General features: G+C 42.5%; 3 protein-coding genes across 9 annotated transcripts in view; 1 reads left to right on the plus strand and 2 right to left on the minus strand.

Annotated features, from left to right (window-relative positions):
- LOC110500641 (rap1 GTPase-GDP dissociation stimulator 1) overlaps nucleotides 1–19205 on the plus strand; it is a 58658-nt gene extending 39453 nt beyond the window's left edge. For all 6 annotated transcript variants that reach the window (XM_036958106.1, XM_036958109.1, XM_036958104.1 and 3 more), the window contains 8 exons: nucleotides 5680–5823; nucleotides 10844–10975; nucleotides 14560–14694; nucleotides 15106–15231; nucleotides 15668–15807; nucleotides 16449–16575; nucleotides 17062–17190; nucleotides 17374–19205. In XM_036958106.1, coding sequence (XP_036814001.1) covers nucleotides 5680–5823; nucleotides 10844–10975; nucleotides 14560–14694; nucleotides 15106–15231; nucleotides 15668–15807; nucleotides 16449–16575; nucleotides 17062–17190; nucleotides 17374–17501 — 1061 coding nt within the window. In that variant the 3' untranslated portion in view covers nucleotides 17502–19205. The remainder of the gene's footprint in view (nucleotides 1–5679; nucleotides 5824–10843; nucleotides 10976–14559; nucleotides 14695–15105; nucleotides 15232–15667; nucleotides 15808–16448; nucleotides 16576–17061; nucleotides 17191–17373) is intronic.
- On the minus strand, nucleotides 2435–4881 carry LOC110500642 (CD276 antigen). Its single transcript, XM_021578123.2, has 4 exons — nucleotides 4555–4881; nucleotides 3509–3856; nucleotides 2914–3195; nucleotides 2435–2638 (listed from the first exon to the last, which is right to left on the minus strand). Exons 1-4 carry the CDS (start codon nucleotides 4622–4624, stop codon nucleotides 2541–2543), a joined length of 798 nt encoding a protein of 265 aa, XP_021433798.2. The 5' UTR covers nucleotides 4625–4881; the 3' UTR covers nucleotides 2435–2540.
- Nucleotides 19206–19661: 456 nt separating the features above from the next.
- The window catches only part of LOC110500881 (tetraspanin-5), a 33281-nt gene continuing 25132 nt past the window's right edge, over nucleotides 19662–27810 (minus strand). Inside the window, exons 5-11 of one of the 2 annotated variants that reach the window (XM_036958110.1) lie at nucleotides 27198–27323; nucleotides 26601–26648; nucleotides 26238–26354; nucleotides 24242–24303; nucleotides 23434–23546; nucleotides 21768–21813; nucleotides 19662–21589 (exon numbers count right to left, since the gene is read on the minus strand). In XM_036958110.1, the coding sequence (XP_036814005.1) occupies nucleotides 23471–23546; nucleotides 24242–24303; nucleotides 26238–26354; nucleotides 26601–26648; nucleotides 27198–27323 (429 nt within the window). In that variant the 3' untranslated portion in view covers nucleotides 19662–21589; nucleotides 21768–21813; nucleotides 23434–23470. The remainder of the gene's footprint in view (nucleotides 21590–21767; nucleotides 21814–23433; nucleotides 23547–24241; nucleotides 24304–26237; nucleotides 26355–26600; nucleotides 26649–27197; nucleotides 27324–27810) is intronic. The other variant, XM_036958111.1, reaches the window with a different exon arrangement.

Here is a 27810-nt window from a genome sequence, read left to right on the forward strand (position 1 = left end):
ATTCATTCAGATCTAGGATGTGTTATTTTAGTGTTCCCTTTATTTTTTTGAGCAGTGTATTAGGGCCTCATGAATTTATTTCAATTGACTGATTTCCTTATGAACTTTAACTCAGTAAAATCTTTGAAATTGTTGCGTTTTAAATTTTTGTTCTGTGTGTGCTCACGCTCTCTCTCGTTTTAGGACACCTAATTATTCAAGGGTTTTTACTATTTTGTTGAATAATAGTGACGATATCAAAATGATTAAATGACAGGTATGTAGTAACCAAAAACGTGTTGAACAAATCTAAATATATTTGAGATTTGTCAAAGTAGCCACTCTTTGCCTTGATGACCACTTTGCACTCTCTTGGCATTCAATTATCAGGTGTGCCTTAAGTTGATTTCTTTCCTTAATGCGTTTGAGCCAATCAGTTGTGTTGTGACAAGGTGTTGGTGGTATACAGAAGATTTCCCTATTTGGTAAAAGACCAAGTTCATATTATGGCAAGAACAGTTCAAATAAGCAAAGAGAAACAATAGTCCATTTCTTTAAGACATGAAGGTCAGTCAATACGGAAAATTTCAATAACTTAGAAAGTTTCTTCAAGTGCTGTCACAAAAACCATCAATCACTATGAAGCGGCAGGTGGTTAGAGTGTTGGACTAGTAACGGGAAGGTTGCAAGATCGAATCCCGAGCTGACAAGGTAAAGAAAGATCTGTCATTCTGCCCCTTAACAAGGCAGTTAACCCACTGTTCCTAGGCCGTCATTGACCTAGAGTTACCTCTGCTGCAGAGGATAAGTTAATTAGCGTTACCCGCCTCAGAAATTGCAGTCCAAATAATGCTTCAGAGTTCAAGTAACAGACACATCTTAACATCAACTGTTCAGAGGAGATTGTGTGAATCAGGCCTTCATGGTCGAATTGCTGCAAAGAAACCACTACTAAAGGACATCAATAATAAGAGACTTGCTTGGGCCAAGAAACACGAGCAATGGACATTAGACTGGTGGAAATGTGTCCTTTTGGTCTGATTAGTCCAAATTTGAGATTTTTGGTTCCAACCGCTGTGTCTTTGTGAGAACGGATGATCTCCGCATGTGTATTTCCCACCGTGAAGCATGGAGGAGGTGGTGTGGGGGTGCTTTTCTGGTGACAGTCTGATTATTTTAGAATTCAAGGTACACTTAATCGGCATGGCTACCACCGCATTCTGCAGCGATACACCATCCCAACTGGTTTGCCCTTAGTGGGACTATAATTTGTTTTTTCAACAGGACAATGACCCAACACACCTCCAGGCTGTGTAAGGGCTATTTGACCAAGGAGATTGATGGGGTTGCTACATCCAATGACTTGGCCTCCACAATCCCCTGACCTCAACCAAATTGGGATGGTTTGGGATGAGTCGACCGCAGAGTGAAGAAGCAGCCAACAAGTGCTCAGCTTATGTGGGAACTCCTTCAAGATTGTTGGAAAAGCATTCCAAGTGCAGGGCAACACTAAGGATTTATCTTGGAACTACCCATCCCGGATCCAGGAGAATTGTCATCAACTACACTAATTAGCATAGCGCAACGGTAAAAAAATATAAATTCATGAAATATAGTGAAACACAGTTTAGCCTTTTGTTAATCACCCTGTCATCTCAGATTTTGAAATTATGCTTTACAGCCAAAGCAAGACAAGCGTTTGTAAGTTTATCGATAGCCTAGCATAGCAATATGTCCAGCTAGCAGCAGGAAGCTTGGTCACAAATCAGAAAAGCAATCAAATTAACCGTTTACCTTTTGATGATCTTCGGATGTTTTCACTGACGAGACTCCCAGTTAGACAGCAAATGTTCCTTTTGTTCCATAAAGATTATTTTTATACCCAAAATACCTCCGTTTGTTGGTCACTTTATGTTGAGAAATCCACCGGAAATAGCGGTCACGACTACCTTTTGTCTTTTACACAAGAATCACTCTGAGCCCTCAGCTGGCCACTTACGCAATGTAGTCGTTTACGCTCATTCTTCAACATAAAGGCGTGAAACTACGTCAAAGTGCTTTAGACACCTTAGGGAATACGTAGAAAAAGGAATCTGGTTGATATCCCTTTCAATGGCCAAATAGGGGTGCAGAGGAACACAACGGTTTCAAAATAAGAGGCACTTCCTGATTTGGATTTTCCTCAGGGTTTCGCCTGCAATATCAGTTCTGTTACACTCACAGGCAATATTTTCACAGTTTTGGAACTTTAGAGTGTTTTCTATCCTAAGCTGTCAATTATATGCATATTCTAGCATCTGGTCCTGAGAAATAGGCCGTTTAATTTGGGAACGTTATTTTTCCAAAAATAAAAATAGTGCCCCCTAGTTTAAAGAGGGTATTACCGATGTTAGGACATATGACTGTAATATACAGTACATAGATCTACATAATAATTGTAAATGCAGCATAGCAAACTTACTTATTTACAGATGCATTCTGTACAGTTTATTCAATTTTCTTAGTGGCATTGTGCATCATTACAAATTAGTCCAAGAAGCAAAACAACAAATGGTTACATTTTAGTTACACAACAAGTATTTCAGCATCACAGCCAGGACAGTAATAACAAACCACCATCTCTCTTGGTAAACCCCAGGTGACACGTCAACACTATTTCCTGTTATTAAAAAAACAAGTGAAAAGACAGTCAGATTCGCTTTGCAACACATTATCTACGTAGGCCTGCCTCTCTTACTTCCAGTTTCACTTAATATATAACAACACATTATCACAACAACACATTATCACAACAACACATTATCTACGTAGGCCTGCCTCTTTCTTCCAGTTTCACTTAATATATAAACTACCGACAACCTACCTTTTTCATTTTCACTTTACAACAAATGCACTGCCGTATAAAAAATGATATTTCCTTGTCCTTTAAGTTACCTGAGAGAAGTGTGATGTTTCTCCTGATCTCCTGTCCCAGAGCCTCGTTCTTTAAGACAAACGTCAGGGTCTTATTGACCGCTCCTTGCAGGGATACTGTGCTCGAAACAGTGTATAGGCCCTGTGTGTCCTGGGAGAGGTGTGTGACTGTGTCGTCGCCGACGTCCTCGCCACTGACAGTCAGCCACTGCACTGAGGGTCGGGGGTACCCCTCGGTGGTCAAGAGTAGCTCCACACCACAGGCAGAGGTTGAGAACTTCAGGCGAGGCTCAGGGTAGAATGCTATACCGAACAATGATATAATTGGATGTTAAAGTAGTATCATGACTAACTGTATGCCTTCTGCAGAAGTGTAGTTGCTAAGAATATGAAGGGGAGCGTGACCATAACAACCCCTATCTACTTCATTGGCGACAAATTGCTGTTAAAGCAACTAAATGTTCTACTGAATAACATGTTTGTAAAGAGTGCAAAATCATGAGTCATATATATATATATATCTCTTATACAAGGTGCTTGATTGTTTCTCAAAAAATTAGGAATAAATACTTTTATTCCTTGTTCCAAAAAGCAGAAATAAAGATGTGGGTGTTACCTGCTAATTTAAGGGATACAGATGTCCTCTTTGGGCCCATTTCTGTGTGCACAGTGCAGGTATAGTTTCCCTCATCTCCCAGAGTGGCACGTTCCAGCCTGAGAGAAGCGTTCCCCTTCTGTATATCAGAGTGGTACAGGCTGGTTCTGTTGACATAGCGACTGCTCTGGTCGTTCAGGTGGTCCTGACCATAGTAGAAACTGTGGACCACCACCTTGTCTAACTTCCATTCAATCTGGCACCGCGTTGGATCCCATTGTTTGTCCACAGGGAAGCTGCAGTCTAGGACTATATGTTGCCCCAGGATGGCAAGCTGCGTCTCACTGGGAACAGTGGTCTCAAACTCCGCTACGAAGACAGAAAAATATAGGTTTTATAGAACCTCATTCTCATAAAAGGCATTATCCACTGAGCCAAAGCTGTTCTGTGAAAGATTTCCATTTGAGTCATTTAGCAGACACTCTTATCCAGAGTGACTTACAGGAGCAATTAACCTTAAGTGCCTTTCTCAAGGGAACACCGGCAGATTTTTCACCATGTCGGCTTGGGGATTCGAACCAGCGACCTTTCAGTTACTGTCCCAACGCTCTTAACCAGTAGGGTGGGTACCTGCCACTCCAGATTTAGGTGGTTCAGGAAGTGTGCCGTTCCATTTCTTACTCCTGGGGTTTTTAGAAATAGTCGGTTGAGTTGTACAGTACAACCATACTGTGTGCTGTACTTTGACATTGTAGATGGTTAGCACAAATGGCACAAACAAACCTGCATCCAGTACCTTTTGAAAATAGACAAATAGGACAGAGTTTGGATATAGGGCTATGTCCAAACATTTTTATCCAAAATGGACAATTCATTACTGTGTTGAATGCGTCTCGAAACCACTTTTGTTATTTTCAAACAAACCTTTGACCTAGCAAATAATTGACCACATAAATCTTGATGTTCTCATCTGCATATTTAGTAACACTTTTTTTTTTAAATAATCACTCCATCTATATTACTGGTAAGATTATATGAATTGAAGATAACTCAATTGTTAGACTTACTTAAGTGGGATAACTTGAAGACCAGAAATGAAACGACAAAAGTGAGACAGGAATTCCAGTTCATAGCCATGTTCTTGAGTGGACTGCATTCGTTCAGCAAATCACATGGAAGTCCTTCAGTTCAGCTGCGGACTCTGGGCGCTCACGTCTTACAACTAAATATAGCATTTTCCTTTTATATTTGCTTCTGTCTAACTGCGCCCACTCTGTCTCCGCTTACAACATGCAGTATTCCTGTAATCAGTTCCCTGCTGGAGTGAATCATTTTTTTGTTGTTGTGAATCTCTTTTGGCTGGCTGACCATTCTTGATACACACAGGAAACTGTTGAGCATGAAAAACCCTGCAGCGTTGCAGTACTTGACACAAACCAGGGCGCCTGACACCTACTACTATACCCCATTCAAAGGCACTTAAATCTTTTGTCTTTCCCATTCACCCTCTGAATGGCACACATACACAATCCATGTCTCAACTGTCTCAAGACATAAAAATCCTTCTTTAACCTGTCTTCCCCTTTATCTAGTGGATTTAACAAGTGACCATAGCTTTCACCTGGTCAGTCTGTCATTGAAAGAGCAGGTGTTCTTAATGTTTTGTACACTGGGTGTATACTGAACCATCATTATCCATGTCTGGACAGTGGACACCTAAAAAAAAATGTTTTTTTATTATTTTTTTGCTGTTTTTTTTTTACTCTGACACTCAGGTAGGAATTGAGTACATAAAGAAAATATCAAGATATACATCCTGAAAAAGATGAGGCTGTCAGAACACTGGGATTTTGTGTCTGAGAATTTCAGATGCAGCCAATGCTTTTTCAATGCGAGTCATTTCAAATCAAATGTTACTGCTCACGTACAGATGTTATTGCGGGTGTAATGAAATGCTTGTGTTTCCAGCTCCCAACAGTTATTGCCGGATGAATGACTACAGTTAACGATTGTCCGACAAACTCACACAGTCCGAATAATTGTTGACTCAAGTACTTTTGACGGACAGAAATGGACAATGATTGGGGTGTATAGTCTAAAGGAACAAAAGTGGGGTGTGTGGGAGTTGAATGATAGTTAATCCACCTCCAGGAAATGCTGTCATTTTCTAATTTTGTGTAACTGTCTCTCAGATGTGATCAAGCTGCAGTTGGTGGAGGCGGGCCTGGTGGAGTGTCTGTTAGATGTGGTGACTCACACCGTGAATGGGGAGAGGGATGAGGATGTGGCCCAGCTCAAGACTGCCTCAGATCTGATGGTGCTGCTGCTTTTGGGAGGTACTACACACACACACACACACACACACACACACACACACACACACACACACACACACACACACACAAACCAACATCGATTTCCGTTAGCCAGCAATTGCCGGCTTTTGGCCCAAAAATATTATGAAAAGCCGATTTTTAAATAAAAAATTACCGGGAGAAAGGAAAATGCATTGCAAAATAATGCTTTTTAATTGATGGAAATACCAATCGATGGAAATGGATTTGACTGTCATGCTTATCGGTCTATAGGTTCAATTGCATAATTTTGTGTCATTTAAATTGGCCTGTGTGTGTATCTGTTAGTCATCGTTTATCTTATTTATCCAACACAACTATCCTACGCGCACAGCATACAGAGCCTATTTTGAGTGGGATTTCTCCTGCTGCTCCACAGGTTATTGTTGCTGGAGTAAAACATGCTTTATAAACATACACCAAGTCCCTTTTCACCCTTCAATGACCCCAACATATAAACTCAGCAAAAAAAGAAACGTCCTCTCACTGTCAACTGCGTTTATTTTCAGCAAACTTATTAGCCTGTGTAAATATTTGTATGAACAGAAGATTCAACAACTGAGACATAAACTGGACAAGTTCCACATGTGACTAACAGAAATGGAATAATGTGTCCCTGAACGAAGGGGGGGGGGGGGGGGTCAAAATCCAAAGTAAGTCAGTATCTGGTGTGGCCACCAGCTGCATTAACCTTTCTGATCTCCCCATCCCGGATCCGGGATCGTGAATACAGACTCAAGCTCATTACCATAACGCAACGTTAACTATTCATGAAAATCGCAAATGAAATGAAATAAATATGCTAGCTCTCAAGCTTAGCCTTTTGTTAGCAACACTGTCATCTCAGATTTTCAAAATATGCTTCTCAACCATTGCAAAACAAGCATTTGTGTAACAGTATTGATGGCTAACGTAGCATTTAGCATTAGCATTCAGCTGGCAACATTTACACAAAAAAACAGAAAAGCATTCAAATAAAATCATTTACCTTTGAAGAACTTCAGATGTTTTCAATGAGGAGACTCTCAGATAGCAAATGTTCAGTTTTTCCTGAAAGATTATTTGTTTAGGACAAATCGCTCCGTTTTCTGCGTCACGTTTAGCTATGAAAAAACCCCTGTATCCAGGATTGTGTAAATCTATCAGCAAGCTCATTAGCATAACACAACGTTAACTATTTATGAAAATCGCAAATGAAATGAAATAAATATGCCATCTCTCAAGCTTAGCCTTTTGTAAACAACACTGTCATCTCAGATTTTCAAAATATGCTTCTCAACCATAGGAAAACAATAATTTGTGTAAAAGTAGCTAGCTAGAGTTAGCATTTCGCGTTAGCATTTAGCGTTAGCATTAGCGTTAGCATCCAGCACGCAACATTAACAAAAACATAAAAGCCTTCAAATAAAATAATTTACCTTTGAAGAACTTCTGATGTTTTCAATGAGGATACTCTCAGTTAGATAGCAGATGCTCAGTTTTTCCAAAAAGATTCCTTGTGTATTAGAAATAGCTCCGTTTTATACATCACATTTGGCTACCAAAAAAAATCCATAAATTCAGTCCTCAAAACGCAAACTTTTTTCCAAATTAACTCCATAATATCGACTGAAAACATGGCAAACGTTGTTTAGAATCAATCATCAAGGTGTTTTTCACATATCTCTTCATTGATACATCGTTCTTGGACACATGCTTTCTCCCCTGAATCAAATGGTAAAGTAGAAGCAGCTGGCAATTGCGCACCGAATTCGACGCAGGACACCAGGCGGACACTTGGAAAATGTAGTCTCTTATGGTCAATCTTCCAATGATATGCCTACAAATACGTCACAATGCTGCTAAGACCTTGGGCGAACGACAGAAAGTGTAGGCTCATTCGTTGCGCAATCACAGCCATATAAGGAGAGAATGGAAAACAGAGCTTCAGAAATTCTGCTAATTCCTGGGTGATGCATCATCTTGGTTTCGCCTGTAGAATGAGTTCTGGGGCACTTACAGACAAAATCTTTGCAGATTCTGAAACTTCAGAGTGTTTTCTTTCCAAAACTGTCAAGAATATGCATAGTCGAGCATCTTTTCGTGACAAAATATCGCGCTTAAAACGGGAACGTTTTTTATCCAAAAATGAAATAGCGCCCCTAGAGCTCTAACTGGTTAACTAGGCAAGTCAGTTAAGAACACATTATTATTTTCAATGACTGCCTAGGAACAGTGGGTTAACCGCCAAGATTTTCACATTGTCAGCTCGGGGGATCCAATCTTGCGACCTTAACTAGTCCAACGCAATAACGACCTGCCTCTCTCTTGTTGCACTCCACAAGGAGTTACGCGAATGCAGTAAGCCAAGGTAAGTTGCTAGCTAGCATTAAACTTATCTTATAAAAAAAAAAACAATCAATCACTAGTTACTAGATATTATCTAGCGTGCATATAATCTGACTGAGCGGTGGTAGGCAGAAGCAGGCGCGTAAACATTCATTCAAACAGCACTTTCGTGCGTTTTGCCAGCAGCTCTTTGTTGTGCGTCAAGCATTGCGCTGTTTATGACTTCAAGCCTATCAACTCCCGAGATGAGGCTCGTATAACTGAAGTGAAATGGCTAGCTAGTTAGGACGCGCTAATTGTCGATGTGTTCCTGGTTCGAGCCCAGGGAGGAGCGAGGAGAGGGACGGAAGCTATACTGTTACACTGGCAGCACTAAAGTGCCTATAAGAACATCCAATAGTCAAAGGTTAATGAAATACAAATGGTATAGAGGGAAATAGTCCTATAATTCCTATAATAACTACAACCTAAAACTTCTTACCTGGGAATATTGAAGATTCATGTTAAAAGGAACCACCAGCTTTCATATGTTCTCATGTTCTGAGCAAGGAACTGAAATGTTAGCTTTCTTACATGGCACATATTTTACATGGAACATATTGCACTTTTACTTCTGTTTTTCTTACTGTTGCATTATTTAAACCAAATTGAACATGTTTCATTATTTACTTGAGGCTAAATTGATTTTATTGATGTATTACATTAAATTAAAATATGTGTTCATTCAGTATTGTTGTAATTGTCATTATTACAAAGCAAAAAATTAAAATTGGCCGATTTAATTGGTATCAGCGTTGAAAATTCGTAACCGGTCGACCTCTAGTCTGAAGTTATTTGGATTTTTACAAATGATCTTGAAGACAGGGTCCTGAAAAAGGGACGTTTCTTTTTTTGCTGACTTTACATTCCTTTTACATGGAAAGTAATCAATAAGTTCTACTATGATAACATGACGTATATTTCGAGCTGGAATCCAACACCATTCAAGTGCACTCAGCAGGCTATTAGTGCATCACCAAACACTTTACAATGTGAGCTGGAGGCAGTATGAATTTTGAAAACTAACTTAATTGGATGAATCCTGCCATTTTTATTTTCGTGTTATGGGGCATGTCTCAATGGTAGGATTGGTAGATGGTAGGCCTGCCTCATAGGTGTTAGACATGCCTCCATAAAATAAAACATTCAGGATTCAAACAATTATGTTTTCAAAATGCTTCAGACTTCATAGGCGGCCGGTGAGTTTCAGGTTTGTGGAAGCTTACAATTGATCCTACCATTCTGCATGCCAGTTATGATTTTAATATTTCATTTCAATAATAACGTTTTGGTTTCTAAAAAATCCTTGCCACGTGGTTCATCGTAAAAATCGGAATTTTAAATGATGAAAGTTAAGTCATTAATTACAAGATCGCCAGCTTCTTCCGTTCTGGAGAAAGACTCTCCTGTATCGTCGCCACACCCCTCCCCATCTTGTCTCAACATTTCACTGACAACCTCAACTCAATAATCAGCTAGTCCTATTGCCACGCGCGCAGCCCAAATACTGGTCTTCTCAAATAGGCATTGATAGGCCTACGAGCTTGTGAAACAGTCCACAGCTAATGATCCTCGATTCCTCTGTGGCTAAGTCATGCTTTCTGGTGAAGTATTTTATTTTTCTGTATAGACAAGCATGCGGAATGTGTATTTTTGGGGGGGGAGTGCTTCTAGGCTATAAGGTAAATAGGAGAATGATGTTTCACACATGGCTTATAGGAGAGGAGAAGAAACAAGACTATGCTGGTGATTTATTCCCACTCGGCCCATAGACTAGGAAACAAAGTGAATGATGTTATGCTTACTGGATGAAGTTGGACAAGTATTCAGACAAGCCTTCCTGATTTGAACCTTCGTTAACTACATTTGGGTGTGCAGAGCAGCACCAGATTTAAAACGTTGTACCTTTTTTTTAGTTTTTTGTTGTTGTTAAATAAATCAAACGTGATAACTATAGTATCCGTTACTAGCGTTTTGAAAAAGTGAATTAATTATTCTCAAATTAATCATCTCTCCCCATCTTCCAAATCACGCTCGTAAAATCAGTAGCCTATGCTTTTGAGGTAGTAGAGGCAAGGTAGCATACAAACGTGCACGCGACACACACTGGCAAAAGATTTACAGCTGGCAGACAGAAACTGGAATACGTTAATGAGTGACAGTGACCTTGCGTAGGTGCTTTGTTGTGATTTTTTTGTTTTGTTTTTGTGGGGCCTATTTAAAAAACAATAATAAAAATGCCCGGAATGTATGCTTTTAAAATAACGGTTCTGTTCCGGAACAGTATAGATCATTCCCATTTCTGTTCCTCAAAACATAAACATAGCATTCTACTTGCCTTCCAATCTTCACTCACCACTTTGTTATACTAAAGCCAAGAAGTAGGACATTTATCCTGTAACATTTTCTTCCAGAAACGTATATGCTTATTTGTGTGTGGTCTGTATTTCTTTTGTTTAGTAAATAACTGCTGTGACATTTTGATGGCCTTTCTCCCCTCTGGTGCAGTGGGCAGGTGTTTTGACATCTCTCTCCCCTCTGGTGCAGTGGGCAGGTGTTTTGACATCTCTCTCCCCTCTGGTGCTGTGGGCAGGGGTTTTGTGTTGACAGCCTCTCCACATCTCTCTCCCTTCAGATGAGTCCATGCAGAAGCTGTTTGACGCGGGCAAGGGCAGTGTGTTCGAGAGGGTCCTTTCCTGGGTACCATCCCACAACCACCAGCTGCAGTTGGCAGGGGCACTGGCCATTGCCAACTTTGCCCGCAACGGTAAAGAGATTACTGCGCATGTTGTCTGTAGTAACAGCTCAGTGGGCAAACCTGGTTGAAATTAAGTCATTGCACTGTTGAAAGGACATCGTTACCATGTTGAAATTACATTATGTTGAACTGAAATAATTCAACCAGTTTTGCCTGCTGGGATAGGGAACCAACAAAATGGGTTATTCAGGATAAAACTGCCTCTTGACTAATCTCATCACTCACACTGGATCATGTAGAACAGATACACTTCTCTCTCTAGTAATAAGCACCACAGCACCAGTTGATCAATCAATCAATCAATCAAATTTATTTATAGCCCTTTTTACATCAGCAGATGTCACAAAGTGCTATACAGAAATCCAGCCTAAAACCCAAAAGGGCAAGCAATGCAATAGTAGAAGCACGGTGGCTAGGAAAAACTCTAGAGAGGAACCTCTTCTGACTGTGCCGGGTGGGGATTATAAGAGTACATGGCCATATTGTTCTTCAAGATGTTCAAACCTTCATAGATAACCAGCAGGGTCAAATAATAATAATCAGTGGTTGTAGAGGGTGCAACAGGTCAGTACCCCCAGGAGTAAATGTCAGTTGGCTTTTCATAGCCAAGCATTGAGTTTGAGACCGCAGGTAGAGAGAGTTAAAAACAGCAGGTCCGGGACAAGGTAGCACGTTCAGTGACCAGGTCAGGATTCCCTAGCCACAGGCAGACCAGTTGAAACTGGAGCAGCAGCATGACGAGGTGGACTGGGGACAGCCAGTCTTACCTGAGGCATAATACTAGGGCTCAGGTCCTCCGGGAGGGGAGAGGGAGGGAGAACTTAAATTCACACAGGACACCAGATATAAGACTGACCCCAGTCCCCTGCACATACACTATTGCAGCATAGATACTGGAGACGGGTGGGTCGGGTGACACTGAGGATATAACCCCATCCACTTTGCCAAAGCACAGCCCCCACACCACTAGAGCACAGCCCCCACACCACTAGAGGGGTATCAACAAACCACCAACTTACTACCCTGAGACGAGGCTGAGTATAGCCCCAGTGATGTACTGGACCGTACGCACTACCCTTTGTAGTGACTTGCGGTCGGAGGCCGAGTTGTTGCCACACCAGGCAGTGTGTGGCGCCACCAATGGCGCAGCTGTAGAACCTTTTGAGGATCTGAGGACCCATGACACATCTTTTCAGTCTCCTGAGGGGGAATAGGTTTTGTTGTGCCCTCTTCACAACTGTCTTGGTGTGTTTGGATCATGATAGTTTGTTGTTGATGTGGACACCAAGGATCTTGAAGCTCTCAACATGTTGCACTACAGCCCCATCGATGAGAATGGGGGCGTGCTCAATCCTCCTTTTCCTGTAGTCCACAATCATCTCCTTTGTCTTGATCACATTGAGGGAGAGGTTGTTGATCTGGCACCACACGACCATGGTCTCTGACATCACGTTTGTGACTTAACCCACTCAAGTGACACACCCTTCCTAGGGACAGCATGGAAGAGCACTAGTAAGCAAGTGACTCAGCCCCCGTAATAAGGTCAGAGGCAGAGAATCCGAGTGGAAAGAGGGGAGCCGGCCAGGCAGAGACAGCAAGGGCAGTTTGTCGCTCCATTGCCTTGCCGTTCACCTTCGCACCCCTGATCAGGGTCCCATGTGGCCCAGTTGGTACAGCATGGCCCTTGCAACGCCAGGGTTGTGGGTTCAATTCTCACAGGGGACCAGTACGAAAGACTAAAATATAACACTCAGATTCTAGAATCACAGTGTGATTGGAAAGCGTTCAGACCCCTTGACATTTTCCACAGTTTAAGTTACAGTTTTAAACCACTGACAGTACTCCATAATGACAAAGCAAAAAACAGGTTTTTAGAATTTCTTTGCTAATTTATACAAAAAAAATGAATCACATTTATACAAGTATTCAGACCCTTTACTCAGTACTTTGAAGCACCTTTGGCAGCAATTACAGCCTTGAGTCTTCTTGAGTATGACGCTACAAGCTTGGCACACCTGTATTGGGGTAGTTTCTCCCATTTTTCTCTGCAGATCCTCTGAAGCTCTGTTAGGTTGGGATGGGGAGCATCGCTGCACAGCTATTTTCAGGTCTCTCAAGAGATGTTTGATCGGGTTCAAGTCCGAGCTCTGGCTGGGCAACTCAAGGACATTCAGAGACTTGTCCTGAAGCCACTCCTGCATTGTCTTGGCTGTGTGCTTAGGGTCGTTGTCCTTTTGGAAGGTGAACCTTCACCCCAGTCTGAGGTCCTCAGCACTCTGGAGCAGGTTTTCATCAAGGATCTCTGTACTTTGCTTCGTTCATCTTTGCCTCGATCCTGACCAGTCTCCCAGTCCCTGCCACTGAAAAACATCCCCACAGCATGATGCTGCCACCACCATGCTCACCGTAGGGATGGTGCCAGGTTTCCTCCAGACATGATGCTTGGCCTTCATGCCAAATAGTTACATTTTGGTTTCATCAGACCAGAGAATCTTGTTTTTCATGGTCTGAGTCCTTTAGGTGCTATTTGGCAAACTCCAAGCGGGCTGTCATGTGCCTTTTACTGAGGAGTGGCTTCCATCTGGCCACTCTACCATTAAGGCCTGATTGGTAGTGCTGCAGAGATTGTTGTCCTTCTGGAAGGTTCTCTTATCTCCACAGAGGAACTATGGAGCTCTGTCAGAGTGCCCATCGGGTTCTTGTTCACTTCCCTGACCAAGGCCCTTCTCCCCCAATTGCTCAGTTTGGCCAGGTGGCCAGCTCCACGAAGAGTCTTGGTGGTTCCAAGCTTCTTCCATTTAAGAATGGCGGAGGCCACTGTGTTCTTGGCGACCTTCAATACTGCAGAAATGTTTTGGTAACCTTCCCCAGATCTGTGCCTCAATACAATCTTGTCTCGGAGCTCTACGGACAATTCCTTCGACCTCGTGGCTTGGTTTTTGTTCTGACATGCACTGTCAACTGTGGGACCTTTTTATATAGACGTGTGCCTTTCCAAATCATGTCCAATCAATTGAATTTACCCCAGGTGGACTCCAATCATGTTGTAGAAACATCTCAAGGATGATCAATGGAAACAGGTTTCACCTGAGCTCAATTTCAAGCCTCATAGCAAAGGGTCTGAATACTTATGTAAATAAGGTATTTTTATTTTTAATCAAAAAATCTAAAACGTTTTTCGCTTTGTCATTATTTGGTATTGTTTGTAGATTGAGTTTTTTTATTTTATTCGGTCCATTTTAGAATAAGGCTGTAAACAATGTGGGAAAAGGAAGGTATGAGTAATTTCCAAATGTTCTGTATATAGAGCAAACACACTTCTCTGCCATGTAGAACAGAATCGACTTTAGCACGCCCCCCCACTTTCTACCTAGTTAAGTTCCCCCCAATGAAAACACTCTTACTCAGAGAGCTGAATACAAGTCCCAAGCATGACAGTCATTCCAGGCCATTACTCAGCTTCACCACAGAGTTTCAGAAATATTAATGCCAGGAAAATATTGTTTAGAAAATTGTGGCTTTACTTACTACTTAATTACTTGAATTACTATTCACCCCCCCCCCCCCCCCCCCCCCCCCCCACCCCCCCACAGATGGTAACTGCATACAGATGGTGGAATCAGGCATTGTTCAGAAGCTTCTGGAGCTGCTGGATCGCCACGTGGAGGAGGGTAACGTCACCGTGCAGCACGCCGCGCTCAGCGCCCTGCGCAACCTGGCCATTCCTGGTGAGAAGCCCAAGGCGCTCCATGCATGATTGAGTATACTGTGTTCTATATTTTCTATATGACTCGTAGGTTCAAGGCAAGTCTTTTAACATTCATTTCCTGTCAGAAGTGCTTCCCCTGTACGTCTTTGATCTGTGGGTGGGGGCAGGTCTTGGCAAATGCAACTACAAACAACTTCTAGTCAAAAGTGCTTCCCTGTACTTAAGTTCCTTCTTTGAGCCTTAGGTTAATATTGGTTGAATACAATTGTTGCTAAGTTAGTGTATTGTTTATTTTCATGGTGTACAACATTGACATGTACAGTCCATATCTAAGGAAACAAAGCAGATTATACATGTCTTTGAGGAGGGAGCATAGTTTGAATTTATTTATTTAACATGTTTAATCTTTTATTTATAATCTTTCCCTAAGTGGTGAACAAGGCTAAAATGCTGTCAGCTGGTGTGTCCGATACGGTGTTGAAGTTCCTCCCGTCAGAGATGCCTCCTGTCCAGTTCAAACTGCTGGGGACGTTACGCATGCTCATCGACACACAGGGTAGAGCATCTTTATAACACCTATATATCACAATTATAGCTCATTTAATACACTGTAGAACAACTTCCTAGTGATGCAGTCCAGCTGGATCCAAAGTGACATGGCGATCGATGGAGTCCATCTTTGAGTCGCTATGGACCGGAGTGTCACAGTGCGATGTTGACAGGGTGTTAGAATAGCAGGCAATTCAAGGTGATAGGACATTAATACCTGTATGGTGTTGCAATACAGATTTTTTTCTCTTCCTTCCTGGAGTTCAGAGATTCATTATAACAAATACTAGAAAGTACTCATTGTTACCAAGAATTGACCCATTTAAAAATAATTTCAACAAGAAGTTACCAGTTTTTATGTCGAGTCATTTCAGTCTATATACCAGAGAGCTACCAGTGTTAATGGGGATGTAAAATAGTGTTAACTGGTGTTTTCTCCCCAGCGGATGCGGCAGACCAGCTGGGGACCAATTCCAAGCTTGTGGAGCGTCTGGTAGAGTGGTGTGAGGCCAAGGACCATGCAGGAGTCATGGGAGAGTCCAACAGACTGCTCTCAGCTCTCATCCGCCACAGCAAATCAAAGGTTAGGGCCAGCTGCCATGGAAACACACACCATCTGTGACTGACTAGCTGGCTGGCTGTGACCACAGAATACATTCTGACCCATAATGGAACTGTTGAGATCAAGGGGAACAACGGACTGTGATTCATTGTCTAACTCTTCCTGAAATAGGATCTTTCTTGTGGGATAATGCCTAGACCTAGCGTTGGCAGTTCTGCTACACTTCCCATCCAGTCTCATCTCAGGGGAGAATGACTGGTGTTACTTGGACTGGTTTTCTCCTTCTAATCTGTCGATTTGTGACCTCTGTCCTATTTGCAGGTCTTTAGACAGAATAGCACCCCTGTGGCAGTGCTAGAGATGTCATACTTACGCATCGTACACAAGTCATGTATCATTTAGAGCAGGGGTGGACTGGCCTAGTGGTCTCTCCTCCTGGAAAGTCACTGGGTGTGCAGGTTTGTGCTCCCACCCTGCTCTAACTTACACACCTGATTTCAGCTAATCAGAGTCCTGATGAGCAGCGGGTTAGTAGAGGGTATGTGGGTTAGGGCAGGGCTGGAGCAAAACCCTGCACACCCAGTAGCTCCCCCACAAGGTGGAGAAAATATCCCCGTTTTAGAATTGTGCCCCATTTGAAATGTTTGTTTTTGTGGTTTTAGGACGTCGTAAAAACAGTCATCCAGGGGGCAGGTGTGAAGCACTTAGTAGTCATGGCGATGAGCGAACACATGATCATGCAGAACGAGGCGCTGGTGGCTCTGGGCCTCATCGCCGGGTTGGACCTGGGTAAGAGTCAGGGGTCACAGTCAGGTTCATGTCACAGTGCAGCCTAATTCTGACTACTGTGTTAGCCACATGGTTTTGTAAAGTCCAGATTGGTAGCACTTCCTTTGACTGCGCCTGGGTTGTGTTCAGTAGGGCACACTGTAGTAAAATGTTTAGAAATGGAGGGGGGGGGGCAAAGTTCCTGTTTTACTCGGTTTAAAAATAATTTCAATTTTCCATGCTTACTGAACATGACCTGATATTGCATGGCTTGAATCAACTGCAAGTAGTTTGATGATGCACAGGGTGAGTTAGAACCATACAATGGAAAGCAATTTTGACCTAGTGAGATGCACTGTATAAATTAAATTCACTGTTGAAGCATTTGTAACGGGGTGCTCAGTACACCCTTTTCTCAGAAGCAAAGCATTGACTCTGGTGGGGCATTGAAATGCATTAAAACAATTGGACAAATTAGTCTGTGACTTGTGTTTTTCATGGTTTCAGTGGGGGCTGAAAAGGACTTTGTCGGGGCTGGCCTGGTGCAGGTGCTCCACAAGCTGCTCTCAGACGAGAGGACCGCCCCGGAGATCAAATACAACTCCATGATCCTCATCTGTGCGGTCATGGGCTCAGGTAAAAGGGGCGGCCATTTTGAATTAGCCACTTAGACACAACTTCTGCTCCAATATCCAAGCTAAGGCATAGCAGAGTGGTGTACTAGTATGGACATTGGGATGTAGCTGAATGTTCTGGTTTAGATTTGTGCTCTTCCTTTAAAGACTTCTGAATGAGACCTGTTATCTTTCCCTCCTCCAGAGCCTCTCCATAAAGAAGTGCAGGGCCTGGCCTTCATCGACGTGGTCTCCAAGCTGCGGTCGCACGAGAACAAAACGGTGTCCCACCAGGCGTCGCTCACAGAGCAGAGGCTAACGGCACAGAGCTAAAGGACTCTTAATGCCCGCAATCCCCCACTCCCCCCAATGCCTGCCTCATAGCCAATCCCTGCCCCCCTTCCCTCTCTCTCCAGAACTTCCCTCTGTGTGTCCTATCATCACGTGCCAAGGTATCCTGTCCCTTTGCCCCTGTCAACAGCCAGCTGGTCCCCCCCCTGCCTTACAGCCTGCCTTTAGCCTGCCTTCCCACACTACCGCCGCTCACGCATGCGTACTCCTCCATAATAAAAACAAGACAGCCTTTTCTTTCTGCAATAGACATACAAAGAGAACACTTTTTATGATGACCATAGCTGTGAAACCCGTTGAAAAACAATACAAAAGAACAACAAAAAAAACTGAGTAGGTTGGTCTGAAAACAAACTAAGCAGCCATGCATCCATCCTATGTCCCATCTTAGCTTGAGTTGAAGACGAACTGCATGTTTTAGTCCAGTTGATGGTCCATTTTGACCCTCGCATACCCAAAGTCCAGTTAGTCCAGTTGATGGTTCATTTTGACCCTCGCATACCCAAAACCACAGCCCTGGGCAGATCTTCCAGAGCTGAGTAGAGTTCAGTCATGTTGTACTTAACTCCTTTGAAACGAGTCAATTTTTCTTGATAATCCCAACCGATCCTTCTCTCTTCCCTTAACTTTCATACAAACCCGATTTAAACTTAACTTGCTGTCTCAAACAACCTTACTGTTATATCAAGGGTATGTTTAGAATGGGGAAATGTTACAGAATGTTCAGATGTAAATATATTATGTAGAACAGATATGACCGTCTGTCAAGTAGAATAGGGAATTGTGTTAACTAAATGTGTTAGATTTCTTTCTGCAATGTTGTAAATGTTTAACCCCAACTGAACATACCCTAGGCTGACTCCACTAGCATGTAATAATTCTCACCTAACATTGAGGAATCCTGTATAAGTTACAAGTTAGATCCCCCAGATGAACAGTCACTCTCTCCCTGGTCTCGGAGTGTACAGTGAAGCAGTCAGCCCTACCAGGTGTGTAGTATATGTCTGAATGGATTATGATTAGCCAGGTGCGCCAGGGAAGACTGATTTTGGGGGGGGGGTTCCAGGGTGTCTTTTTTGCCGTAGCGCTGCACATTTCAGAAGATTTCTAGATCATATTAATGTGGTTCCTAAGTTATTTAACACTTCTCCAGGTGTTGTGAGATCTGATCATCTATATAACGTGACTGCAAAAGAGATGACCTGGAACGTCACCGTCGATTGGAATCTGGCTGCATCGTTTCACGTGGTCTCCCTGACAGCTACGAGAACCTCCCCATAACCCTGTCAGAATGGGCCAGTCCAGATCCCCCATCTACGTGTGGTATTTCTCTATGGTTTATCCCAGCCAGCGCTTTGTTTGCATGTGTGATGGTTTCTCTCCCACTCCAAGTATCGAGAACATGCCCATTCCAGCATGATGGATTACTGCGTTAGGCAACGTCTGGTGACATAGGCGTTTTTTTTAAATATAAATTATTTGTTTACTAATCGGTCTTGTTAAATTTTTTTTTTTTGTCAGGTATGAATGGTAATTTCAGATTTGTAACTTTACAAAGACACAATCAAGACGTAACTACAAACTAACTGCGTTACAGTATAAATGTTTGTTGTAAATGTCATTGAGTTGTACATTTGGAAGATTGTAACTCAAACAGATAATTAAAGATGATTGCTGGCGATAATGTATCTGTTTCTAGAGTTTGTACTGCCTGTTGATATAGTAAGAGGGTGACGTCTGTTTCATAATATTGATAAGTCACTGTAATCATGTTTCATTCATGGTCACACAGGGTTTCCTGAGTGCATTGGCGTCACCTAGGCTGCATTCCATTTCATATGGTTGTCCCTTCGCATCTATCCTTGTTCACTTCTCTTCATGGATCTTAGACAATTAGGTTAGTGGTAAGCAGAAGCTCCATCTCGAATAGAATGCAGCTTCACATGCCTGGCTTTGAGGTGCTGTAATCTCCATTGATCACACCTTTGTCACTGTTTCTGATTGGAATTAGTTCCATCTGAAGGACTAGCCAAAGCACCATTGACCAATACATTAATGCGTAATGGAGTCTGGGAGAAAGAGTTTGCCAATTCACTTTCTGTCTTGTCCTTTTAATAATAATTAGTACTATTAACAATGTCAGCAGGTCAACAAAAATTATTTATTTCATGGGCATGAAAGAAAAACAAAGGGCTCGATTCAATCCGTATCGTGGAAGTTCAGTGCGATTTCAAATGTAACGGTAGTTTGCGATTGAGCCGATATCAAATCAAACAAGTGTAGACCTTACCTTAATGCTTACTTACAAGCCCTTAACCTCCAATGCCGTTCAAGAACAAAATAATTTACCAAGTAGGTAAAAATAAAAAGTAACACTAAGAATAACCAGGCTATATAGATGGGGCACCGGTACCGAGTCAGTGTGCAGAGGTACAGGCTAGTTGAGGTAATCTGTACATGTAGGTGGGGGCGAAGTGACTATGTATAGGTAACAAACAAACGGCAAGTAGCAGCAGTGTACAAGAGGGGAGGGGGTATCAGTGGAAATGTTCCTGAATTGTTCAGCAGTCTAATGGCTTGGGGGGGTAGAAGCTGTTGAGCCTATATGCAAAGTCTACCATGAGCGCAATCTCCGTGAACGTGGGACATTAAGTGTCAATTGCGCTATAGCACTGAACTTCCACGATACAGATTGAATCAAACCCTTATTTTCTTGTTCTGAGGGCAGAAAGGAGTAAAAGTTATTTTAAAAGCCACACGAGGAATCGAACCGAGGACCTAATGCATGGACACCCTCATGTTACGACCTCTGCCACCCAGGACCCCATCCACCTGCCTTAGGTTTTGGTCCTTTAACCAGTCACAAGAAATGGGTAGACAAATGTGAAAAGTGATTGGTTAACTTTAGAAAGTTCAAGGTTGGAAAACAAGACATGGGGATCCTCAACAGGGAACTTGTCTCAACCTGTATTTAACGCGCCTGCCACCTCCCTACAAGCATTTATTTAATTTGGCTCACTGATCGTTGAGCTAGAAACCCTCAGCACAGCAACCCATGTGTTACGCCCTCCACCACCAACAAATGTCAGGAAGTGAGTTTTATTCACTCACTGGTCAATGTAAGCTCCTCCCGCTGAGCAATCGAACAAATCACATTCAGCCCTCAGAACAAGATTGAATATGAAGTGACAGGGATTCCTAAAGATTGACACATCACTTAGCAGTATTGAAAACAGAGGACTACCATAGCAAGAAATGGACATGAAGTTTCAGTTCATTGAATGTATTGACAATTCATTTTAATGGAGAGTGTGTAGAGATCAGACCTGGGTCAAATACATTGATACTTGATTTAGCTTGTCTGTTACAATAGAACCAATTGACTAGTCCCCCCCAAAAGTGCTAAATCAGGCCCACCTCAAGTATTTGAAAGTATGTAACGTACCTGTATGTATTTCACCCAGGTAGAGATGCCATGAAATATAACGAATGCTCATCTGTGCCACAAAAACGCTTGAGCCGACAAGGCTACTGCAGTTCAAAGTGAACGACTTGAGGGCTGCGACTACTACTGTACATTTGTATTCTAGCACCATTACCCTCTTCCCTAATGCTCAGTGTCGCCACATACAGCTACCATTTTACTGTTAAAAATACCTGTCAATAAGAGCTTCTGTACATCATGAATTTAAACGAGTCCATGCCATTGTGATAGGCATGCAGTGCATTTACAAACACCCCCCCCCCCCCCCCCCCCCCAAGTAATTTTTTTTGTCTTCATTATTTTCTGTACATTTCTACACAGTGTTTACCACATGGATGGAACCACATGGAACAAATGGGATGCAAAGCGTGGGTAACTTCCCCAAATTCCCAGAAATCCTGATTGGAGGAATCTTCCAACTGGGATTTCTGGAAAGTTACTGGAATTTTGCAACCCCAAACATCTTTAAAAAGGATCAGAATGTGCCAGTCATCATGACGGAATATGGTGCAGGTGGTATCATTCCTAGTTCTAGCATCTTTTGATGCTCCGAGACTGGCGTAGCCATGCTGAAGAGACCTTGGACCTTGGGACAAATGGAAATCAAGGTCAGACACAGCTCTTAAAACAAACTAATCATAGTTTCAGTATTACTAGGGCCAACATTGAGAAAAGTCAATGACACGGTTGTATTTGAGACAAAAGTCAATTATGATGTATTGTACCATTTACGCTTAGCTAGGTGACTTGGTAGTGATCCTTACCTGTGCGTTCCTGGGTCAAGCCGGGCAGCGACATCAGGTAAATAAACTACACAGCAAGAGAAAGCAAAAGGAAGGTTTAAAACATGTTCCTTTCATTACATAAGAGCAAAGCCAGGGAGGGGGAGCATTCAGAATGCCTAAAGTTGTCAAATATTATCAGGTGTTTTTCAGTCCCACTCTGCTGCATATTCAGTAGTGTTCACAATACTCTGGAACCACATGTTAAATTCTATTTACATTCCTGAGTTTTCGGTGAACATGTAATGCATCCTCGATACACTCCTGGTGGAGAAGTTGGGTGGGAATAGGGCAGGGAGGCACAGAGTGATGGCTTGGCACAGGGGTGCAGAGTTTGGGACAGTGACAAGAGTGGGAGAGTGGCCAAAGGATTGGTGGAGGGATCTGAGGGAAGTTGGTTATTATTCTGAAACTGTTTCTATTCTTCATGACCACAGGATCTGGGTTGAACTGATGGCTGAAGGAAATGGGTCATGTCCTTAAATCTGTTGGCAGACTGTTGCCAACAGTGAGCTAGTTAAGCCTCCATCTTAGCCTGACATTTTGACTTACATACAAATGTTATACATTAGGGATCATCAATTAAATTCAGCCGCAGGACAATTATTTTCTTGAGTGGATGGTCGTGGGGCCAGAGCACAAGAAAATATATATTTTTAGACTGCCAATTGACAGCAAGAAGCCTAAATGGATAAAATATTTAACTAAAACAATTTCAAACCTTGATTACATTTGGGAACATTGTCCCTGCGTAGGGTGCTGTCTTTCGGATGGGACGTTAAAACGGTGTCCTGACTCTGTGGTCATTCAAAATCCCATGACGGTTATTGTAAGAGTAGGGGTGTTGACCCCGGTGTCATGGCTACATTTCCAACATGGTCACCTAATCATCCCTGATTGGCATATCACTCCTCACCCCTGAGGTGGGTGCCGCTCATTGCTGGTGGATGAGGTGAGTTTCCCCCTACTATGTAAAGCGCTTTGAGTACCTCAGTTGGAAGAAAAGTGTTATATGAATCCCATTTATTATTATTATTTGGATAATATAACATATGTCCCTCTGCTTTGGGAACAAATTTCCTAAATTAAAATCCTTTGGAGCCGATTTTCTGTTTTTACATTTGTTTATGATCAGTGAAAATAATTTTTTTGCTCAGAAAACTTAGGGGGCCAAATAAAACACATTCGATCTATAATCTTAATATCTCTGCCAGAGTTGTATTCCCTGATACTGATCTGTACTTTATTAATGTTAACATACAATAAATGAAACATGGGTCTTGCAGGGTCTGGGCTGTGGTAAATCATTCACTACAGTGACTACTACTGATTCACGGAGGACAACAACACCCACCGGCTACAGGTCATACGGAGGACAACCACAACACCCACCGTCTACAGTTCATACGGAGGACAACAACAACAACACCCACCGGCTACAGTTCATACGGAGGACAACAACACCCACCGTCTACAGTTCATACGGAGGACAACCACAACAACACCCACTGGCTACAGTTCATACGGAGGACAACCACAACACCCACTGGCTACAGTTCATACAGAGGACAACAACATCTACCGGCCATACGGAGGACAACAACCTCTACCGGCTACAGGTCATACGGAGGACAACAACAACACCCACCGGCTACAGTTCATACACACGCTCGCGAGTACGTTCCTCATGCGTAGTATGCAGACCCTTTTTTTCCAGAGTGAGGCAGGGGTCGGTGCATGGAGAGAGAGGGCGGGGGCATCCTGACAAAGTATGGGGGATGAAAAATGAAGTGTGAGGTGAGTTGGCATGACGATGGTGTGGCAGAGGGATGGGATACTAATGTGGACAGGGGGTGCTGTGCTCCTGTCTCCTAGCTGAGCGGCCAGCTGGAAGTAGCAGGGCGTAGAACCTTCGCCAAATGACTCAGTCAAACTAATAGGTTAAGTTAGGAAGCAGAGCAAAGTCAAAGTACAAATAAAAGTTTTTATAAAAGTTTTACTCAGCATATTCTGGATCAAGGTTGATATGTAGCCAAAAACTAGTAAGAACCTTGTAAAATGCAGATTTAGTGGTTACAAACATCAATACTGTTGAACTTTTCTTCATTTTGAGGAGTTAAATTCCACCATGGTTTCTTTTACAGCAGCTTGATACATACGGCGCAATATCTTCTTACTTTATTCTATGCCAAATATAATGAAGCACCTTTTCTAAAATACGGTCTGGTATTGAAAATGTGATTCCAAATTCCCTTTTGGTCCACATGATGGCACACTATCAAACAAAACACCATTTAGAACCTTGGATTCAGTGATTGATTTTCCATGCTGTTAAAGCCTATCCTACGAAGTGTCAATCAATAATGAACCCAGTTAATAAAAAGTGGCAGGGAATGAGGAAACACATTAGATGTGATAGAATTAACATGAGACGTTCATTTTAAGTATTTCCTCACCAGCTTGCTCTCACAGCTTCGATGTCACTAACTAAGTTTTGTGCCAAGCATATTCCAAATATCTGTAAAAGAAAGAAAGATAATTATGAATGTGATGTCTTTTGTAATTAAATCATGTTTTCATTCACATTAAAATATATATATATATATATATCAAACACAACATGCAACAATTTATTTCAAAGATTTGACTGTTAGTTCATATAAGGAAATCAGTCAATTGAAATAAATGTATTAGGCACTAATCTGTGGATTTTACGACTGGGAATACAGATATGCATCTGTTGGTCACAGATTCCTTAAAAAGGTAGGGGCGTGGATCAGAAAACCAGTCAGTATCTGGTGTGACCAACATATGTCGCGCTGCATAAGGCAAATCTCCTTCCCATAGAGTTGATCATGGCTGGTGGAATGTCATCCCATTTCTTATCAATGGCTCTGCGAAGTTGCTGGATATTGGCAGGAACTGGAACATGCTGTCGTAGCTGTTGATCCAGAGCATCCCAAACATGCTCAATGGGTGACATGTCTGGTGAGTAGGGAGGCCATGGAAGAACTGACATTTTCAGCTTCCAAGAGTTGTGTACAGATCCTTGCAACATGGGGCCATACATTACCATGCTGAAACATGAGGTGATGGCGACAGATGAATGGCACAACAATGGGCCTTAGGATCTTGTCACGGTATGTCTGTGCATTCAAATTGCCATTGATAAAATGCAATTGTATTTGTTGGCAGCGTATGCCTGCCCATACCATAACCCCACCATGGGTCACTTTGTTCACAACGTTGACATCAGCAAACCGCTCATCCACACAACACCATACACGTGGTCTGAGGTTGTGAGGCTGGTTGGACTTATTGCCAAATTCTCAAAAACGACATTGAGAGAAATTAACATTCAATTCTCAGATCAAGACCCTGGTGAGGACAAACAAGCACGCAGATGAGCTTCCCTGAGACAGTTTCTGACAGTTGTTCAGACCCACATTTTCATCAGCTGTCCAGGTGGCTGGCATTAGATGATCCCGCAGGTGAAGAAGCCGGATGTGGAGGTCCTGGGCTGGCATGGTTACACGAGGCCTGTGGTTGTGAGGCCAGTCAGCATGCCAATTGCACGCTCCCTCAAAACATCTGTGGCATTGTGTTGCGTAACAAAACTGCAAGTTTTAAAGCAACATTTTATTGTCCCCAGGACAAGGTGCAGCTGTGTAATGATCGTGCTGTTTAATCAGCTTCCTCATATGCCACATCTGGATGGATCATCTTGGCTAAGGATAAATTCTCACTAACAGGGATGTAAACAAATTTGGGCACAAAACTTGAGAGAAATATGCTTTTTGTGTGTATGGAAAATGTCTGGGATCTTTTATTTCAGCTCATGAAACAATTTACCATCACTACATGTTGCGTTTATATTTTTTATTCAGTGTATACGTGTTTATATTGTCACATATGCCGGATAGGTGCAGTGAAATGTATTGTTTTACATGGTCAGCCATAGTAACCAGTGACTGAGTCACATGCAAGCTTCTCTGCTCTGAATTTCTGCTCGTTTAATCCACTTCAATCAGTGTAGATAACAAGGAGGAGACAGGTTAAAGAAGGATTTTAAAGCCTTGAGACTATTGAGACATGGATTGTGTATGTGTGCCATTCAGAGGGTGAATGAACAAGACAAAATATTTCAGTGCCTTTGAACAGGGTATGGTAGTATGTGCCAGGCGCACCGGTTTATGCCAAGAACTGCAACGCTGCTGGGTTTTTCACGCTCAACAGTTTCCCGTATGTATCAAGAATGGTCCACCACCCAAAGGACATCCAGCCAACTTGACACAACTGTGAGAAGCATTGGAGTCAACACTGGCCAGCATCCCTGTGGAACGCCTTCAACACCTTGTCACCCTGATGAGACAAGTTAATGTTCTGAGTCGGAGAGTAGCTAGCCCTGTTTGTACACTAGGCTAAAAGGAGTCAAAGAAACGTTTCTCTCACCTGTAACAACGCAACTCCTATGAAGATCCCAGCCACTAGCGTCAGGTTGTCCTGTAGCCACTTCTCAAACTGTGGCACACAGCCCTTCACATGGATGTAGGTCTTCTGTTCTACGTCCTACAACAAGGGACAGTAACATGTTTATTAGAGGGAGCTCCTTAGCCTGCAAATGGCATGAAAACCAAACATACTCCTTCATTATACAACCATATGTGATCATTCATCATATAACCCTTTATAATATAATTTGACTTTCTATATTCTGAGTATCTCTTAGATTCCATAATAATAAAGGTCACTATATCAAGGAAAAGTGTAGAAGGAAAGAGGTAGATGGACAGAGAGAAATGGAACAGCACTCACAGTTTTGGCTCGTACGTCATAGCCACACTGCGTGTTTATCACATCCTCCTAATGAAGAGAAATAGAAGTGTTATCAAAAAAAGCAGATGTCAACTGTCATAACCCTGACCACCACTGATAATACCACTGACACGCATGACATTTCCTGTTCAAAAGATGGTCCGTTTTTTGTTTGACAATCATCATTCGTTGTCATTTTGACGGCAACTCCCAATTAAGTGTTAGCTCCATCCAAAATTCTCGGGACACAAAATCCCAGTGTGTTGGTGCCCTTAACCTTGGTGCCAGTCTGAGAAATGAGTTTTGCCCTCTCATAGATACTGTCATCGGGGCAAACCAAATAATGGAAAACCATGTAAATCTGTATTTTCAGGGACTATAGTACTCATTCATTTCAACGTAGGCTCTTAATTTGACCACTCTTTTGTTGCAGAGAATTTTCCTGCACAGTAGCAAATGGAAACTTGTAGCCTAGTTGAGGTTTAAAAAGGCTTCTGAAGTTTGTAATTTTCACTTTAAAATGTAAGACTTGATTTGCCGATCCCCATGACCCATGTCTCTGACCAACCCTCCCTAGCCCCTGTGAGAGTTCCTTGCCGCAGGGTCCTTGGTGCAGCAGGAGAAGGGGACTCCACATTTCTCCCGGCTGGGGTTGGTGTCCGTGCAGTTAAAATAGATGTTGAGGTTCCAGTCGTCCGCTCCGAATGCGCCGCAACAATCCCACTAAGGAGAAGAAAACAGAGAAGAAGAGAACGTCAATAAGGAATCCATGTTTTTTTAAACCTTTTTATTTAACCTTTAATTATCCAGGAAGTCCCATTGAGATCAGGATAATTATTTTACCCCACAACACATGCATTCGCACGCGCACACACACACCTCTTCTGCAGCGGTATCATACATGATCAAAACAAAAGAGGTCCAATGTTTAGAGGGGATAACTTTGTAGTGAATTCCTCTCTCGTCTCACACAGCATCAGTGTGGGTGGAGTGTGACCAACAGAGATTGGGGAAGGCCTGACAACAAGGCCCGTATTCACAGTGTCTCAGGAGTGCTTTCAGACCCTAATGAATAACAAAGGGGGTGAACTGATCCTAGATCAGCATTCCAACTGAGTTGCTTTGTGAATAGAGGCTCAGATGGAATACGATCTGGGAGTCATATGGTCAGAGTCGCCACAAGCGTCTCTTCCAACCAGTTGGCTACACT

The sequence above is a fragment of the Oncorhynchus mykiss genome, chromosome 21 (assembly GCF_013265735.2).
Source record: "Oncorhynchus mykiss isolate Arlee chromosome 21, USDA_OmykA_1.1, whole genome shotgun sequence".
In the NCBI taxonomy this organism is placed as follows: Eukaryota; Metazoa; Chordata; class Actinopteri; order Salmoniformes; family Salmonidae; genus Oncorhynchus; species Oncorhynchus mykiss.

Coding starts and splice junctions, on each gene's coding strand:
- LOC110500642 (XM_021578123.2), bottom strand. CDS start 4,624: ATGGCTATGAACTGGAATTCCTGTCTCACTTTTGTCGTTTCATTTCTG. Junction 3,857..4,554: donor CTTCAAGTTATCCCACTTAA/GTAAGTCTAACA, acceptor CTGTCTTCGTAG/CGGAGTTTGAGACCACTGTT. Junction 3,196..3,508: donor TGTATCCCTTAAATTAGCAG/GTAACACCCACA, acceptor TGTTCGGTATAG/CATTCTACCCTGAGCCTCGC.